We start from the raw sequence: 20,231 nt of genomic DNA on the forward strand, positions 1-20,231 counted from the left end.
TAGCCTGATTAAATCTCGCTTATAGCAGCCCGCCCAACATCCGCCGGCCAACTATTAGCTTGATGGAGAATGGCCACAAGCCAGGGGAACTGGGTTTTCCATATATGGATAATGTATGTAATTGTCATCACAGCCCACCACAGCCTGGCTTTTGGTTGCTAGGGACTGGGTTGGGTTGCTATGTGGTGATTGACAGCATCACACCTCTTATCTGTACACATGTTGTTGATCTTCTGTGCCACCAGTGCTGATGGTGGGAACAGCCAACTATGTATACACAGTTCTATTGTCTTTCTGATTGTTAACTAACCGTTACACCAAGCTGAATATAACCTCCTTGGTTACACCGAAGAAGGAATGTGAAAAGTGCTCTACATAGAATGGCATTCTTTTAGATAAATGTGCCTGTGGCAGAACTTTTGATGGGACAATATAATAATCTCACAACCAGGCAAAATAATAGTTCCAGGAAGCAGCGTCTGCGCTTCAAGACTCCTTCAAGTTTCTTGACCCCCCCCCCCCCCCCACACACACACAAGATGTTGTTTTTCCAACACAACCATGCTTCTGCTCCCATGGGACCTTCACACAGAGAACCATAGCCTGCACAGACAATGGAGAGGCATCTTGCCCGCCCACCGTCTGGGCTTTGGAGACATGCTAATTAACCGGTTTCCACGGTAAAGGGGGCTTGACCAAAATCCTGGCCTGCCATTGGTGTTGGTATTTTCTACAACAGTTCCCCCAGCTTATAGCTGTTGGAGCACAAACTCCGCGGGGAGGGGCCAGTTACAGCCCTGGACAGCGGAGTTTGTGTTACACAGACTAAGTACTGAGTATATGCATTTGGAAAACATACAAAAGGCAATGACTATCCGTACACATCTTGAGTTATTCATCTCCTAATTTTAAAAAGAATCGATCCCTGCAGTTCAAGAAAGCCGCTAAGGGGCGCAAACTTCTAAAACTCTATCAATTATCATTTTTTTCTGAATTATGAATGTCACATGTTTGAATAGCTCTATCATGCTCTTGTCGCTCACGCAAGCGTACACTAACGAGCGAAAGGATTCAACATTCCTTGACATCATCGATTGTTCATGTATTTTGCAGTTACAACGGTGAGGAACATCTCTGCGTTAGAAGAAGTAGTAGGCATCCTTCCATCTCTGCGTTAACCAATAAGAATATACCATGGCCAACAACATGGGCGTTGGATCAAAGTCTTCCACTCTTCTGATCGTTTTCCTCGGTCTTCTGGTTCGGCACAGAACCAGTGGAGCAAACGTTCTGTTAGTGCCTACACCATGCGGTGTGAGTCACTGGTTCACGTTAGCGAACATCGGACAGGCTTTAGTACGCAGGGGCCATGCCACCACAGTGGTTGTACCAGAAGACATCGCCGAGAAACGACAAACGGAAAGGCCCGACTTCAAGTTTGAGACATTTCATGACGAAGGAACCCATGCCTTAGTCCAACAAATTGATGGCAATCTTCATTCAAATCAAGACTCAGAAACGTCGGTGTACCAGTATGCAAATCATGGTATCAATCTGTCTAAGGTGATAACAAAACACTGTGACTTGCTTCTTGGGGACGTTGACCTGATGAGTCGGCTGAAGGCATCACAGTATAGCCTCATCATTTTCGACCCCTGCATTCCTATAGGCGCCATACTTGCAGCACATATGGGTAACAGAGTCCCTTCCATTTCCACATTGCGAGTTGATCACTATTTTCTCGAAACCAAGGCTACCGGTGTACCGCTCCCACTGTCGTATGTGCCCTTTTGGCCGTTTGATTTTACCGACAACATGACTTTTTCGCAGCGAGTACAAAATGTCGTCTTCGCAACTCTTCTTCCCATGCTTGGACGTTGGGTTGCGAGTAACACGTATGGTGGACTGGTGCGTAAGTACGTCGGGGAAAAAGAAACTATTCAGAGTGTTGTGTCTAAAACTGACCTGTGGCTGTATCAAACCGACCACGTTCTGGATTTTCCCGGTCCCTCCATGCCCAACATGATTCAGATAGGTGGATTACATATTGATGCAGTCTCTCCACTTGCCGAAGTAAGTTTTACTACATTGTTCTGCTTCGTTCTTTGCTTCTCTGTTTATCTCGACGTTTTAGTTATGAATAAATGTGTAATTTCATTATGTACCCAAAGGACAAAATGTAAATGTACCCAAAGAACAAATGTAAATTTGTCAGAAATTGTATTGTATAAAAGAATCTATGCGCCAAAGAGGGATTTGTATCTATTGTATGTGTTATTTTTAATAGGCTTTATTATAATTACATTAAAGAGGCACCTATTCTTCGGTGTAAATGGCGTCATAAGGCAGTTGTTTGCCTAGTCATAAAATCACCTCTTTCGCGTTGCTCACTCAGTTATTTTATTCGTGGTTATTACAAATAATCAAGCCTTCTAAGACCATATAGTTCTCCGGAAGGGTTACTAACCATTAATTACTTGTCTAGGATCTAGAATCCTTCGTCCAGAGTGCAGGAGACGATGGGGTGATCGTTGTCAGCCTTGGGACAATTGTCAAGACGATGTCGCCGGAGAAGACAGAAATCTTCGCTGCAGCCTTTGCCCGACTCCGACAGAAGGTGGTGTGGCGGTACACGGGGGAGAAGCCGACCGGCCTGGGCAACAACACCATGCTGCTGGACTGGCTGCCTCAAAACGACTTACTAGGTAAAGGACTTTACGTATAAACCAACTTTGACAAACCAACATTAAAAATTCATTGGGACGTACGGACCTACCGTCCATTCCGTTAACAAAGCTGACGGAGTCCGCTGAAAATTTGGGATCGATAAGTCCTAATCAATTTTAGTGTTAGTTAGTTTATCCATATTGTTATTTACCAACACAGATAAACTTTATGATAGGTAACGACTGATGATGCGGTTACAATTACAGTAATGTCCGTCGCTGGCGTAGCCCCGACCGGACTCCAATGCCACAAATTTGTCCCGAAGGTATACCGGACACGGCGGGGTACCTCTCGGTGTTTTCAAGGGAGACTAAGGCGTCTATTTGTTGCAAGGTCCCGGATGGACTTTTTACTCCGAGTTAGAAAAAAATATCTAGCACCTGGCCTAGAACAAATTTCGCTCGGCAGACATAGCGCTTCCCAACGGGTAACGTAGGGCTCACACCCGAAATTGCCAATTAAATGAGCTCATGAACTGTCCTACATGATCCCTTTTACAATCGTTAGCTAACCATGAATGAATAGTTATGGCTATATTTTCGCTTATTGCATTCAAGTATTTCATTCCATACACTATGTCATGGTGCTAGTGAAAAATATTGTTTTCCTGCCTGTCTTGAAGTCCCTTTTCCTTCCTAATCGTCAAATGAATTCATGTTAGTCATTGCCTAGTTATTCCTTTGTGTTTTATTGGATACTGTAGAAGCCAGTTAATTGCACGACGGATAAACGCACACCTCTGTCAATTGCACGAAATCCCAAAATCCCAAACCGGTTCGGTCCAGCTTGTTAACTTTGCATTGTTGCACCACCTGGATAATTGCATAAAATACGCTGGCAATTGGGATGTGCAATTAAACGGCTTTTACTGTATTTCTGAAAACAGACGACAATTGATGCACCCACGGATGTCATCCATACAATTGAATCAACTTGGCCTTATAGTGTAGCCCTGAATTTTCATTTTCTCTGTTTTGTTTGATTTGCTGCAGGCCACCCCAAAACCAGAGCGTTCATCACCCACGCTGGGATTAACGGAGCGTACGAGGCCTTACATCACGGGGTGCCCATGGTCTGCCTCCCGCTGTTCTTCGATCAACCCGGTAACGCCGCTCGGGTCGTGGCCAGGGGACTGGGGGTGAAGCTGGACCTCAGCGCGGTCACTACGGACCAGCTGTACGAGGCCATCACCCTGGTCATCACCAACAAAAGGTATTGCATATTCTTCCGCGCATTACATTTCAGATGGCATATGCATCAAAATATTTTCTCGTGGTCAGTTATACAAAGACGCTCTTGCAGTTCAAGAGTAAGCTGCCAGGGGACCAAACCTACACGGCTTCTTGCCTCTCCTCCAGTACCAACATTACACAGGAAGCCTAAAGCCAATTTCAACATTCGCCTATTGAGGCCTACCCAAATACCAAATTTCATTGTAATCCGTAAAAGGTGAGCATTTACAGTATTGGAACTCTCACTTCTCTACAGCTACCGCGAGACGGCAGCCCGCCTGTCCCGTCTGCACCGTGACCAGCCCCAGTCACCCATGGAGCGGGCCGTCTGGTGGATAGAACACGTCATCAAACATGGCGGACTGCCCCATCTCCGCGCACGCGCCGTGGAGCTGCCGTGGTACCAGTACTACCTGCTGGACGTGGCTGCGTTTCTATTGGCTGTCTGTACGACTGTCCTGGGTACAGTGTGGTGTAGTTGTTCGCTCGTATGTAAGAAGATTTGTTGTAAAACTGAAGGCAAGCTTAAGTCTCAGTAAACAGATAAGTAACGTTATCCGCGGAGTAACCTTTATCCGTTTTCAAAAAAAGTATTTAGGCATATCAAGTCATCTGGCGGTACAGCATTTTGAAAACTGCAATATCACAAACATTACTTCTTGGAACCACCCTCTGTTTACTTACCTACATGCCTTGTATTCTTTTGTATAATCATGAATAAGGGTAGGGTATTCATGGATAAAGGTGAATCAGCGTTAAAAAATTTTGCTAATTGTGTCTCGTATCCCTCCAGTAAAGGGAGAACATCATGAAAAGAAAATCCCATTGAAATTTCACTGTGAAATACACACGAAAAGAAGGGTTGAAAAGGTTAAAACCTAAATTTAGGTAGTCCAAAAGTGTATTCACGTTTTTAAAGAAACAAAATATCTTTGCATCGACGTGTCTATCAATGTACTAACTTCAACGCTCTTTTAATATCTATATACTATAGTGCACTACAAACTGCATATTATGTACTTAACATGCAACAGAAGTTATGTTTGTTCGATTGTACGATGTGAGCATTACGTTTAATTGGTTGAATTCTTCTACATTGCATTTTCTAGAAGCAATGTGTCTTCAATGTTCAATGTCATTTAAGTGTCATTTGTAGATAGCATTTATGAACATTATCATCACGTTATCTGTGTGTTATAATTTGTATGTGTGTTAGAATTTGTATATTCTTAACTTTTATGTGTAAATTAATTTTTGTCGAACTTTTTAAGTTCGCGATATGTCATTTACCTACATTTATCTATATCTTAGTATCATCGTTTATTTTATCGAATTATAACTGACATGTATTAAGTAAAGTTTCGTTCAGGCTGTCGCGTTTTGAACATAAATTTTATAATTTCTGCAATAAAATACTATGCTTGTACAGCGGACTTGTTTCGGTATATTCAGCAATATTGATAATAATATAAGATTGATCAGACGATACGCATGTTAAGAATATTCAAAGAGAATCCTATCTCAAAAACTGGATGAAATTCGGATATTACTTCCGGATGTTTAGTGTCATTATCACAAGAATGTACTGGTAGAACAAGTAAATAATGGTATATCTTACTTGAAAAACTAAACATGCCAAAGTCATCAATAACTACTTTTCCACTATCTGCACAAGATAAACGTCATGTGCATGGAGCATATTTGGATTTCAAACGGAGGATACTAGGAAGGATGATTTGCCATGAAATTTCCTACCAGAGAATTTTCCGGAAAGGGAATTCTAACCAAAGCATGGACTGACTCTCGTGAACAACAAAGAAAAGGCAGGATGGCAAAAATGAACATGACACCAATAGATCATTTGCAAGTTTATTACGCACATATTTGGCATACAATAAAGTGAAAAAAAGATGATCGTAACATGTTAACTCAAAAGCGGAAAACATATCTACAGAATATGCTTCATGATATCATATGCATATATTCAAACTACTAGCATTTTCGATTAACATCGGATTATGTGGATGACACATCCTGGTCTGTCCGGTTGGTGAAGTAGCCAGATTAAACGTCCGAATATGGATCTGTAAATGACAAACAGAATACGGGTAAAATCTACAATAGTTTGTCCATTGACTTTCATCAGCTATTCTATTCACTGCACGGGTTTTCCGGACACTTAGGAGATTAATGACGTCAGTAGTGAATCAAAGGTAGCAGAATGACGGAATTTGATACCGGTATGGTTTTTATAGGGCTGATTGGCCTTGATGCAAATTGCTTCCTTCACACCCATCACAAAGTAGTCCTGCTCAGGATCCAAAATGCGCAGCTTGTTGAAAGTTACTATATGTTCTGGTCGACATATTTGGCTAGTATGTTGTGACATATGAAATGGGGTCTTTATGGTAAAAAAAAACTAGTTTTATTGGTTACAATTTTCTGTTTCTGCTATTGGCGGTCACTGAACACAGCCCCTTGATATTTTATCCTGCATGTGCATTGTGTGCGGTAAATCACAAATGCGTTCTTCATCAACCCTGTCAACCCAACCACTTTTGATTCACTCCTGATGTCATCACGCTTCCAATGTCCGCAAAAACAACGCAGTTATTCAGAGAGCTGACAAAAAGAAGTGATATGGATTTAAATCATCGCTTTTTTCGTTTGTGACGGAAGGAATCATAAATTCTACATATATGAATACTACCAACACAGATGAGTTTTCCTTCGAACACATTTTGTATTTATTATATGCATAGAAAGAGAGAGAAAGGGAGAGAGCGAGAGAGAGAGAGAGAGAGAGAGGGTGTGGATTGTTACCGTTTCTTTTACTTGTTAGGAAATTAAACTGCTTTAAGCCGTTGTCATTCTTAAAGCTGTCCATATATATATTGGCGTACTATTTTAAAATAAGTAAAACAAGCGACTAATGCCATAATATCTATATGCACCAAATTATTGACGACACGGTTTGCTCACCTGTGCCGAGTTCGGCTCTCATGGACACCCAGCCATGCCAGGTCCGCGGGTGGATCTTCACATATCTCGCGGTGATGGGGCCGCTGAATTCAGAGAGGTCGTGGCGCACCTTGGAATCCCGGTCAGTGTTTCCTTCGAAGACCTGAGTTTGGAGGATAATAAATAATAACAAGCTTTATTGACACGACAAAAAGTATAGTGACTTTTTTATGGTTCACTATACAGATTAAAATTCTACTAGTTAAAAAATATAGGATTATTAAGTATAGTAGTAAGTACTTAAGATGTAGCATATAGCTTCCACGTATAGATTTGCTTACAAAAAAGAAAATCGGCTTAACACTGGAACAATGCGTACATTAAAGCAGCATTATGTGGTATGAATTATTAGCTAAGAAATTTGTAAGTCGTAAAGTCTAATGGAGATCTCAATAAAATAACAATGTAATTTTTTTTAAATATAGCAAACGTTCATGGGGCGATTGGCATCAGTTTAAACCATTAAACCAGTAAAAGCATGTGTCTTTTCCGATGGGGTCCAAACGCAACCCAACAATATGTTACATTAAGCACAAAACGGTACGAGAAAAATCTACTTATAGCTGACATTTATTTTTCGTACCTATTACAGCAACAAGTTACTCTGGGGGTAAACTGAGACGCCGACGTATCCGAATGATGTAAAAAGTGCTTTATGACAGTTATGACAGTTTATTTAATACATTAACCCTATTCAGACCGGGGGGGGCTTTTGAGGCCCGCGCCTACTTTGATGTCCTATAACGCCAGAACGGCTTACGCTAGGGCCACCAAATTTGGTGAGTTTTCCTAAAATATTGTTGGCAACAATTTCACGAAGTTTGACAAATTTTCCATATTTTCGTGTTGCCATGGCAACCGTTTGTTGACAGGCTGTTTTGCCAAAAATCACTATTTTTGGTTCTAACAATATATTTTTCACATTTATTTGCTATATTACTGCTATTTTGTCACATAAATACAATCTTATATTATCTAGCATATCTTTCATAATTATATATGCATAAATTATGCTAATTTGATGACGTCATCGGCCCAAAATCCAAGATGGCGGACCGTATGGCCAGATCAAGAATAACGAGCTAATTATCCCTTAAAATTTATAACTACCTGGTATTTTTTCATCAAAAACAATGTAAATGAATGAATTAAGTCTATTTCCATTGTCCTTTGTGATTATTTGTTGCAAAAAAACTATTTTTAAAAATTCAAGGTGGTGGATATAATATGGCGGAGCCCAACTGGTATCTTAGATGTGTATGACGTCATTTTATGACGTCATAATGACGTCATTGATGTTGCTATTGGCAACTCAAGTCGTAATAAACATTATTATTCTGTTATCTGCTCTTGTTGTTACATTTTTGTAGAATAACTTGAAGTTTTCTGAGAATACCCTTTTTTCATGGGTCCGGCCAATATAATCAAATTGATGACGTCATTATTACGTCATCTTACGTCAACGTAACGTCAAACGTCAAAAACTTGTCAGATATTATGTCGATATCATGTCCTAAAAATTTGGTGGCCCTACGGCACGTCGTTTTAGAGTTATAGGACTTCAAAGTGGAGGGCCTCAAAAGCCCCCCCCCCCCCCGGTCCAGGGATGACCAAAAAAGCCCGGTCTGAATAGGGTTAAAGAACATCATAACATAAATAATAGGTACGAGTATCAGAACCTGTGTATCTATTGGTGTCAGGCAATGATACATAACTAAGTGAAAAATTTCTCAATCTTCACATATAATCTAACTTGTTTAGTTATAATATGGTTAACGGTTGAATTATAGGTGTTATCATAGCATAGATATTACTGTTTTAGAAACTAGTATTGTTAAATGATGGGACTATTGTAGATTTGTAGATTAAAGTGTGAGTTCTCATCAGTGTTGGCTTAAACCAAGATAATACGCATTAGTTATTGGAAAAATTATAGCCAAAAAAATTGACAAAATAAGTCTTTATAGATTAGGGAAACAGTATGAGTATACAAATCAAAAAGGAACTACCAGAAAGATGTAAATGAGCCAAACAGAATGAGTCCGTATTGTGACATTCAAAAAGAAAATGTATGCATCATCAGATGAGTGTTAATACATTGCAATACAATCATATTTTGTTAACCCATCTTCAGGAAGCAAAGAATGGCAAATTGGCACTAAATTACACCGACTTACAACAATTTCTCCGTCGTTCCCAAAGTACCACGCGTCGTCTCCGCTCTCGTTCCCAAATGAGATGCTGTAAGACGTCACCCACTCCGAGTGGCTATCCCCCGGCCAGTCCGGACTGTAGCTCCGGCCTTGGGTGACCACGCTGGTCACTTTCTTTGGCCGTCCGAAGTCGAACATGAGCCAGGGTCTCTGTGCTGACCAGGCTCCGGCAGTTGTGGACGTTTCTTGCAGGTCGAGTTCAGAGTTGGTGGCAGAAAAACCGGGCCCACGCTGGGAAGATGCCGTCATCAACACTAAAGAAGAAAAAAATAGATAAAATTTAAAAACAAATACATAATGTTTCCCTTTATATGGTATAACATGGCACTACAATCTTTCCTCTAACATATATATGACTTGAAAGACCGACATTTGCTCGAGAGCAAATACAGTATATTTCATCCATCATATTTCATGCAACAATAGACTGTTCCAAAATTACCCATGTGCGAACTTAGAACACTTCTTCAATGAAAAGGAGAAGAAAGAAAAAGAAGCAGGATTAGAAACATTACGAATACTATATATTTCACCATACCTGTGGTAACGTATGTAAATACTGACACTTACCGATGTCTTTGTCATAAAATACGTTCTTTGGATTGTCATTGCTGGTGTCTTTGCAAGTCTTAGTCTTCGGGAAGCACCGCTTGTTGTTGAAGAACATGAAGGAGACACAGTCGGGGTGACTCGCACATCTGTCCGCACAGTCCTGTAGAGTGATCCCGTCTCCATAGATGGACCAGATATCGTTCCCAGGGCAGTCGCCTCGGCGTACCGAGAAACCGTTGACTGGCGGTGGACGCTCTTCAAAAGAAAACAAAAAAAGTGTGGCAATTAAAATTATTGCCATAGCGACGGTTTTAATGTTTATAAGTTTTACAGATTGTTGTTGTTAATGGGTTTTAATAGTCGTATTCCATTCGTTTGGCGATCGATGTTCATAGAGCATTGCTGTCAAAGGGGGTCCCTTGTGAGTGAAGGGTGAACTAATGTAAATGCTCCTCATCGATTTTACAAATCAGGGCCTCATTTTACATGAATGATATCAGTTTGTTTGTTATCAGTTTGTTTGTTTGATATCAGTTGATCATCCTCTCTAGCTAAATAACAATATGCTAAAAAAAAAGGTTTTTTTCCAGTATCGATATAGATATATATAGAGATATATAGATCGATAAAAATATTTTTCTACTGAATTAATTGTGTTTGTCATGAATTATGCAAATAAGGCTCTCATTTGCATAAACTATATAACTTGATCATCTCCAACAAATTGACATGCGCAATATATGTTAAGAAAGGAGACTTTTGTCGGCTTTTCTGCTAATTTATGCAAATTAGGACCTAATTTGCATAGTTAATTTTAAACGATGTTCACTTGTACATAACTTCCAAATGCTACAAGTAAGAAGTTCCCGTCATTTATCAAAATGACATTATAGCATTTTCTCATTAATTATGCAAATTATGCATTTATTTATCAATATTCTCCTCTTTCTCAGTTACAAAGGTCACATGTTGTAATGGTCCTTTAATTGAGCTGAGTATGTTTCCCAATTTACTATGCAAATTAGCTTCCACTCTGCATAATTCTTCATAATTAATATGTAATTATATTAAGCATCACGTAACCTATCCACATACCAAAAACCATAACAATCTGTCAACCCCTTCTTTAGTTATTCCCTTTAGAAGTCTGACACCTAAGTCTAAACCTGTCCTGCAGTTCCAAAATAAGCCGCTAGGGGGCCCAAACCTATACCACTTACTTACAGCATCAAGAGCTGTCTACCACTTAAGATTCATAGCCGCAGCATGTCCAGAACTCGAGATATCAAACCAAGAAGTTCCGCTGCAGTACCGTAACAGGCCACTAGAAGGCCAAAAATCTTATCGCTTCCAGGTCTCAACAAGACCTACCCACGTACCGAATATCAATACAATTCATCCAGGCGTTCTTGAGCTATGGTGGTCTTCTACAACCGGCACACACATACAAACGCTACCCAAAATATAACTTTCTTGGCGAAGGTAACCATCACATCGCTATCTCACAACCCCCACATGTTTTAAGCTCAAACAATGCTTGTTTCACACATCAGTTTGTACTTTTGAAAACAGAAAGATATTAAGGGTGAAGAAGGCCACCAAACTTTCCAAACTCCTGGACACATAAACCACGAACGAACCCGGAAGTGATTTCCACGACTCACAGGTAATTTTCCGAGAAACATATCTCCACAATCTTGTACCCCCTGTTTCAATTGTTTACATTTCCATGACCACCATACTACATACTACAATCCGGGTACGTCTGAAGTCCTAGGCTTTTCTCAATTTTGCACAGCTATCAATCAAAAATTGCCTTGCGCGAATACGGAAAACACTGCTGAGCACGTACGTGCCCTGGGCGACTGGAAAGCTTACCCGTGGAGGTAATGGTACAGTCCGGCATGATGCAACTACGCATGCGCGGACTTTTGACATTCCTGACATTCCTATACAGTTTTTAGAATACTTTGGAAACGGTTCCACACTATACTATTAAGCTCGCCCATCAGGCGTCGCTGAAAACGGCACAAAAATAATTCACACCTCGAGGTCAACCAAACGGTGCTTTGATTTACCTTGTCTCATAGAAATTCTAATCGATCGAAATCGAAAGACAAAATCATTGTAATCAATTAGCTACAAAATGAGAAAAGGCCAAACATTCTGATATCAGGTCTTTCGAAAATGATTATTAATTGCCTGTAAAACCTCATAATAATACATATAGACATGTTTTATAAATTAAGGATCTACATGCCAATAATTCAAAAACTTGTATTTTCGGATATTCTAAGAAATGCATTGTTGTCATTAAAAGCAGTAAGCGTAGTAGATTTCCAATTCGCTTTAAATGACAACATGGTATAACTATTCCTTTACCTATACATATTTCACCCTTTCTACTTCCTCAACCCATACATGTCCAGAAATGGGGGAAATGTACGAAGTTTGGATCAGCCTACGTAATTTCCGACAACTTCTAGCTTCCGACAACTTCCGACAACTGCTGTCGGCAAAGTTCGGGAAACGTCGACAATTATCTGTGACGTAGCTACGCTAAGTTCGTACATGGGGCGGACCTAATGTACGAAGTACGATGTACGAAGTTAAAATGTTTTCTATTTTGTGGGTTATACTAAGTTCGTACGTGGGGTGGACCTAATGTACGATGTACGATGTACGGAGTTAAAATGTTTTCTATTTTGTGGGTTATACTAAGTTCGTACATGGGGCGGACCTAATGTACGAAGTACGAAGTTAAAATGTTTTGACTTTGTCGTGAGTTATGCTATCTTCGCATATGGGTCAGGCCTTGTGTACGAAGTCAAGATGTTTTGACTATGCTGTGGGTTATGCTAACTCCGTACGCAGTATTCTATTCTACTTTCACCTGTCGCACATGGTCAGCCACGCGTTAATCACATGCTCTCATCATCGATCACCACGTAAAGTTGAATTATATTATACCTAGACCTTTCTGCATTACAGTGCCACAGTGGTGTACGATGTATTTTGTTAACTCCGTACATCGTACATCGTACATCAACCCTGCCTACCTGTACGAACTTAGATTTGTTAACTCCGTACATCGTACATCGTACATAAACCCTGCCTACCTGTACGAACTTAGATTTGTTAACTCCGTACATCGTACATCGTACACCAACCCTGCCTACCTGTACGAGCTTAGATTTGTTAACTCCGTACATCGTACATCGTACACCAACCCTGCCTACCTGTACGAACTTAGATTTGTTAACTCCGTACATCGTACATCGTACATCAACCCTGCCTACCTGTACGAACTTAGATTTGTTAACTCCGTACATCGTACATCGTACAACAACCCTGCCTACCTGTACGAACTTAGATTTGTTAACTCCGTACATCGTACATCGTACACCAACCCTGCCTACCTGTACGAACTTAGATAACGTCACTTAAAACTTCCGAAGTTTACCGATTACGGTCTATATCTACCTTTAACTTCGTACAAGTTCGTACAAGTTCGTACACACAAACTTCGTACATTTACCCCATTTCTGGACATACCTCCCTCAACCAGGTATACCAACTAATACAATGTAGATCGATTAAGGCCTACGTCACATTTCCAAACCGGGGCCCGGAAGGTCGGATTTCAGGAACGAAAAATGTAACATAAAAAGCATCAAACTACACAAAAGAGGATATTCGTGGGCATTATATGTGCGTATTTTTACGCAAATTTTTTAACTGTGAAAAGCAATTGTAAATCTGGTAACCGTAGTGTCTATCTACGTTCTTTTCGTTTAGAACAAAAAAACAAAAACAGCTAGATTTATAATCACCGATTTCTTTGTCGTAGAACACGTTCTTCGGGTTGTCCTTGGTCGTGTCTTTGCACGTTTTAGTCTTCGGGAAGCACCGCTTGTTGTCGTGAAACATGAAGGCGACACATTCGGGGTGACTCGTACAGCGTTCAGCGCAGTCTTCTAGAGTGATCCCGTCCCCATAGATGGACCAGATGTCGTTCCCAGGGCAGTCCCCTCGGCGTGCTGTGAAACCACTGGCGACTGGTGGAGGGTCTTAAAAACAAACAAGAAATGTTTTTAAAAAGCTTGCAACGCAGCCACAAGTGACGGTGAGAATGGAATGGTTGGAGAGGGTAGTCTGTGAATGACTGGAAGTGCACAGTGTGGTACGACTCTTGTTCTTGAATCAATACTTAATGGGAAAGAAATCGCATCAAGCGATCCATTGTTTCTTAGCAGGACCATCGATCCGTAAGGCTACCTGAAGCTACAATAAAATTGACTACATAATTGCAAATACAAGAATATTCTAATATCATGTCAATTGAAAATTGATTGAAATCAGCCTACAATACCTGTACGTTAGGACCTATATTTATTCAAATGAAGCTTAAATCAACAAGAAGGCTGCTTTTGATTGAGGTCATGATCGGAGTTAAAAGTCAGATAGAGTATAACAGAGATACAGATTACATCGATCTAATACATCTAAGAACAAAGAATTGAAAAACATAAAGTACAGCGAAAGCTCAGAGTTCATAGTCCTTATATATATAATCATCCGTTCATTTTGTCACTTCTTTACTTCTGAATCGATAGTATCTTAAAGAAGGTCAGATTTTGGTGTCAATATGTGTTAGGTTGTTCGAAATATTTGGTCAATGGTAGGCTACCGATCGCGATCACTGATTACAATATCTACCAGATTAGAATATCTTACTTACTGTAAATGCATTTAAGTTCGCGGGGATCTTGTTTCGCTGTAGCAAGAAAATGCCTTTATGCGGTGGTTTTAATTTCGCGGTAGAACCATGTACTGTATGTAGTCTCTTACTGACATGGAAAAAAATGTTCGCGGTGGTTTTAAGTTCGCGATGAAGTGGCCACCGCGAAAACCGTGAACATTAATCCACCGCAAAAGTTTCTGCATTTACAGTATCAAAAACATCCCCTCACTTTGTACTCACAGACCTTTTTGTCATGGAACACGCTCTTCGAGTTGTCCTTCCTCGTGTCTTTGCATGTATTGAGATTTATTTCGTTAAGATGAAACTCTATTTATACTCACGGATCGTTTTGTCGTAGAAGACGTTTTTCGGACTGTCCTTGTCAGTGTCTTTGCATGTATTAGCCTTCGTGGAAGCTTTACAAAAACACATCTACTAGATTGGGGCATATTTTATTTAGTTAAAATGAAACTCTATACTCACCGATCTTTTTGTCGTAGAACACGTTCTTCGGGTTGTCCTTGCTGGTGTCCTTGCAAGTTTTCGTCTTGGGGAAGCACCGCTTGTTGTCGAAGAACATGAAGGCGACACAGTCGGGGTGACTCGTGCAGCGTTCGGCACAGTCTTCTAGAGTGATCCCGTCCCCATAGATGGACCAGATGTCGTTCCCAGGGCAGTCACCAACACGAACATTGTATCCCTCCGCCTCCAATAATTGTTGAGCAGCTTTGCGAAGAACATGGAAGAAAACGACAATTATAAATATATGTCAGCAAACAAGGGGCAATTTTAAACTGACATATTTTGCATTATCCCTTATCTCTGAATATTCTAATAACTAAATACTGGTGTTTGAAAACTTAAAAAATTCAAGAGCTATTTCGTGAAATGTCTATGTGTTCATAAATAGTAATCGGAAGAGAAACTATAGAATAACAAAATATTTGTTTTAAATAAAAAGGAAAGAACTGAAGTAGAAAATTGAAATTGGTTTGATACTATAACATAGATAGAGAATATAATATTCAGGTAACTACATTTTTCATTGTATTTTTTTCCAATAAAGGAAGTAATAAATGAAGCAAATGATATGCTTACCAAGTTCTTTGTCATAAAATACGTTCTTCGGGTTGTCCTTGGTTGTATCTGTGCAAGTCTTAGTCTTCGGGAAGCACCGCTTGTTGTCGTGGAACATGAAGGAGACACAGTCGGGATGACTCGCACACCTGTCTGCACAGTGCTGCAGCGTGATGCCGTCTCCATAGATGGACCAGATGTCGTTACCTGGACAGTCTCCCGCACGGACGGAGTAGCCATCGATGGTGGTCAGCTGAAGACCTGAAGGGAGCCGCCTGGCATTGAGGTTGCCTGGGATGATTACAAACCTTGCTTTATTCCTCCTACCCTGTAGCTATACCGCCTACACGGTGATCATCAGGCTGCTTCCACCAAAGGCTGATAATTTATCGGATTTGTGCAACACTTAACGCGGTGTCCTTCTTGCCAGCTCCTCGCTTTTAACTGGTTACACGTACATACAATTGATGAAGGGCAAAATCGCAATCAGCTCTCCTCAAACGTGTTGAAGATAAACCCTGAACTATTAATCAAAATAGACCACTACAAACAATAAAAAGATTATACAGTTTTTGTCAAAATATGTGTAAAGATCGATTCTAAGAGAAAATACACCAATTCCGTTGATAAAGGATAGACGTACAGGTAATAAGATACGCCAAATATCAATTACTCAAGCAACTGAATATGACTTTGGAAACGGCCAGACGTTTCATGTAGAATCCACTACCTTTAGTAAGTAGAGCAGCTTTTTATATCATATCTATGAATTAACATGCAAAAGACACAAGGGAGATTTTTTCTCCGAAGGAAACAAATTTAAATGTCAGACAAGCTAAGACAATTCATAGTAAGGATATGAAACCTGCTCTCTAGCTAGATTTCTTCAGTGTCACTGACGAAAGATAACGGATGTTATCTGAAAACATCTGACAGTTTCCATATCTATATCCATATCCAAACCATATCCAGTTGTTTGAGTCATTGCTATTTGCAATATACATCAATATGATGGCATGATAAACTATCAATACTATGGTGTAATGTCATGGTCTGACGGTTCTGTAGCTGTTACTTACGTTGGAAAATTAAGTCTCCTGAGTTGACACCCCACGCCTGCTGGCCACTTGAACTAGCCTCAATTTGCTTTAGTTTTCCAGGAATCTTGCGCCAACCAGTTCCGGTAGGGTTACTTGAGCTTATTCCTTAGGAGAAAAAAATCGGTTCTGTTAGTCACGCCCTCTGGCGGAATAAAGTCTATTTGCTGAGAAATGCGCACAACACGTAGTGACGTCATAAAAAACTCAGTCGACAAGGGAGTGGTGATGGATTTTCTGTTGTAAAGTAATTTAAATAAAGGAAGTGTAATTTGTCCCAACCTGTCAAATAACGATATTGCAAGAAGATATTTTTAGACCTAGTTCAATTCGATAAAGGGCGTCCATGTTCCGGGTCATTTATATCCATTCTATTGTGTGCTCTATCCTAATAGTTTTACAAGCATTAAGTGATAATCATAGCTTACAAAAGAGATTGTGACTTTTTTGTAATAATCGGCCAGTATTGCACAAAATTGCCACCGGCCATATTTCGACTTTTCGTTATTGCTCGAATCACAAATAAGGTAATCACGTTTATACCCCACTTTTCAGTCAATGCCTGCCTTCTTTTACATGGTGGTTGCACAATTCAAGTTCTTGACCAGGCGTTATGGCACTGTTAACAACCCGAGGGGGGGGGGGTGTTTTCGACCAGACATGTGTCAATAGCACATATTTTTATACGCCTGGGGTCAGTTTTGACCCCATACCGTTGTTTGAGAGTTTACTTTACTTAAATGGCTCAAATCTAGGAGTAACAGAGTTTAATATCGTGTCAAATATAAACTAGAGTTCCACAAACACATCTCTTCGCCAAATAATCATGCCTTTGTTCAAGACTATTAGGTCTCATTCATGTAGTGCTATTTTTAAAAGAGCACCTACCCCAAAGCAAACGACTGCATGAACGTGTGTTTGTAGCAGTTGGAAATTCTATTTATCTATCCCATCTAACCACGGGTATTGTTGTTTACAAACACCCATACATTCTACTGCAGTACCGAAGGAAAATGGCCATTCCACTTGGAACATTTGACGACTTTCAATGTCTCAAAAGATTAGAATGAGGAAAAACATGTTTCCATTGCTACAGTCTCGTTAGCACATCATTAGCGTATGACCCACACCCTCCTATTACCGTCACCAGTGATGGTTTCTCTTTCACGGAGAAACCATCACGGCCCCGCACTGAACCGAACCAGGACCAGGTCCGGAGGTGGATCAGGACGGTTTGTGGAAATACCATCATACGCCCTTTATTTCCTTATTAGACCGGTGACGGTTAAGCGTCATATGACGGCTAACCGACACAGGATGGTTTAAGCAAAATATAAAGTGCACCTAAGTTTTATCTAAATGAATGTATGGCATGTTACTCCTCCCATCTGCTACTGCATCTTCACTCTGGTACTGAGACATTTCTCTATGCGCAAACATTAAATAATCTCTAGACACTCAGAGCCTTTTTGGAGTACAATGAATAAACCGCTGTTATAAGGGTCCTGCAAGCTTCCCGAGTTGATGTCTGATGTCCTCGACTGACTGACTGACTGTTAGACCTGGGTATTTGGACTCTCAAAGAAGTACTGGTGTACCAATATCATAGCATGGGCAATGGTGATCTAATGAGCTTATTTGGTTTGAATATATAGCCCTGAGCCCTAGAGACACTTGTTCATGCTTCTCTCCCCTGCAAACAATTATCAGGTCAATGACATGTGTATCATCAGGATAATCAATTAGTTCTGCTGCACCTTTGATTTGTCTTTAAGTTGAGAGGTCATCTCTGTGCTAAGGCCGTAGACTGAGGTCAGGGGGATAATTTGGTGTGACTGGCCCATCATGTCAGGGGAAGGAGATCAGGATAATTTGCTACAGTCTGAGGGGCTTGAATGATAAATGATGATTAATGGTCCACACACATTGGTAGGGTAGCATTGGTGCCCAATTGCCTTGGGATCTTGACTAACAGTTTCTCGAGTTATATGCTGTTCACCAGCATATAGACCCATACAACCAATAACATTACTCTTCTGGCGAAGAGAATCATGCCCACAAATCTTATTAAAACTCAGACCAGCGGGATAAAGGGCTGGGCAGGTCTGGTCTCTTAGACTTCGGGGAAACTTCGAATTCGGTTCCACATGACTGATTCTCTCCCTTTTGCTGGTTGAGTCAGGGTTAATTTGGTGTAGCCAGGTCACCACCTTCCCTCACTGGTGAACTGTACACGTCCAGACATATAGAGTATCATGTAACATTACCTTTCTCCTTCACCCTGTGTGCTTCTCCAGGATAAGCTACCCTAAGTAATTATTTTAAATAGATAGTGATTTACATAATTTGCATCTCATTATGTTGATGATCACCCAAAGTACCTACCTACCCAAAAATAAAGAATATCGATCAATCCCCTCAGGGGTTATCCATCTAAAAAGTTACGAGCTATAAGACCCACTGCAGTTCCAAACAAGCTGCTAGGAGGCCCAAAATTACACCATTCACTCCTAGTCCCAACAGCTATCCACCATTAAAAATCATGAACCTGGCACTTCTGGAAAATTTAGGCACAAACTTTGATGCTCACTTGCAGTACCAAAACAAGTTGCCAGGAGGCCCATTATCGAACTTGACCTTTCTTTTTGTGTCCCCTACCTATCAACCAAATATCATTAGCATCCATCAAGAACGTCTTGAGTTATCTTGCATACAGACAAACGCACTTACATACAAAGCCAGCTACAGCACCATAGGTAAAAGGTAGCTAAACCATTCTCGCACATGACAATCCTTTCTACAACCGCTACACACCTGCCAAATATCATGAAAATCGCCCAGCTGCATTTTGACTTATGCTTCCCGAAAAAACACCCCAAAAAATAATAAGCTCGCTACCGTACCGTAGAAAAACGCCAGGTAACCCATTTTCGAACTAGGCATGCCTATTGACAACCGCTACACACCTGCAAAAAATCAAAAAGTTCCGTCCACAATTTCTCGACTTATATCCTGTTGACCTACATATACAGACCCAAGTCGGCAAAATCATTATCTTCTTGGCGAAGATAATAAACAAGGGCGTATTTAGCCATTGGTCAATAAAAATGGCTTTTGTCTGCATTTGGCCAATACTGTAGAATAATAGGGATGATTGAATTTCAACTATTTATAAATGTTAGTTATAACAATACTATCACCCCGTCCTCATGTATTTACATGAGGCTTTTCTAACTGCCTGGTTTTAAGCCACTATAGCACTGGCCAATCGTCACCGTTAACACATCGGGAGGGCTCTTAAACCTTAAAAAAGTGTACGGAAGTGTAAGTCAGCTTATATTTTGTAATCTGACTGACCTTCTCTGATAAAGATGTCGTCGTTAACGTTGACTCCCCAGACGATGTTGTCTCCCGATGAAATCTGCTTCAGTTTCCCCTCGATGTTCTCCCAACCGCTGCCTGCAGACGCCTCGTTACCGAAGGTCCCCGTACGGTAGAAGATGTCGTCATTCGCGTTCACACCCCAAACACCAGCCGGACCAACCGACACAAACTTCAGCAAGCCGTC

At 40.6% G+C, this 20,231-nt stretch overlaps 2 protein-coding genes across 2 annotated transcripts in view; one reads left to right on the forward strand and one right to left on the reverse strand.

Moving 5' to 3' along the window:
* The first annotated feature begins 1,194 nt into the window (after positions 1–1,194).
* Positions 1,195–4,640, forward strand: LOC118407279 (UDP-glucuronosyltransferase 2C1-like). Its single transcript, XM_035807734.1, has 5 exons — positions 1,195–1,563; positions 1,831–2,073; positions 2,486–2,705; positions 3,720–3,939; positions 4,216–4,640. The coding sequence occupies exons 1-5, from the start codon at positions 1,195–1,197 to the stop codon at positions 4,496–4,498; spliced, it is 1,335 nt and encodes a 444-aa protein (XP_035663627.1). The 3' UTR covers positions 4,499–4,640.
* Positions 4,641–5,814: 1,174 nt separating this feature from the next.
* The window catches only part of LOC118407280, a 42,272-nt gene continuing 27,855 nt past the window's right edge, over positions 5,815–20,231 (reverse strand). The window contains exons 9-17 of the mRNA XM_035807735.1: positions 20,021–20,231; positions 16,646–16,771; positions 15,588–15,857; positions 14,973–15,215; positions 13,579–13,815; positions 9,764–10,000; positions 9,158–9,447; positions 6,942–7,083; positions 5,815–6,043 (exon numbers count right to left, since the gene is read on the reverse strand). Coding sequence (XP_035663628.1) covers positions 6,024–6,043; positions 6,942–7,083; positions 9,158–9,447; positions 9,764–10,000; positions 13,579–13,815; positions 14,973–15,215; positions 15,588–15,857; positions 16,646–16,771; positions 20,021–20,231 — 1,776 coding nt within the window. The 3' untranslated portion in view covers positions 5,815–6,023. The remainder of the gene's footprint in view (positions 6,044–6,941; positions 7,084–9,157; positions 9,448–9,763; positions 10,001–13,578; positions 13,816–14,972; positions 15,216–15,587; positions 15,858–16,645; positions 16,772–20,020) is intronic.

Source organism: Branchiostoma floridae, unplaced genomic scaffold (assembly GCF_000003815.2).
Source record: "Branchiostoma floridae strain S238N-H82 unplaced genomic scaffold, Bfl_VNyyK Sc7u5tJ_1152, whole genome shotgun sequence".
NCBI classification, from domain to species: domain Eukaryota; kingdom Metazoa; phylum Chordata; class Leptocardii; order Amphioxiformes; family Branchiostomatidae; genus Branchiostoma; species Branchiostoma floridae.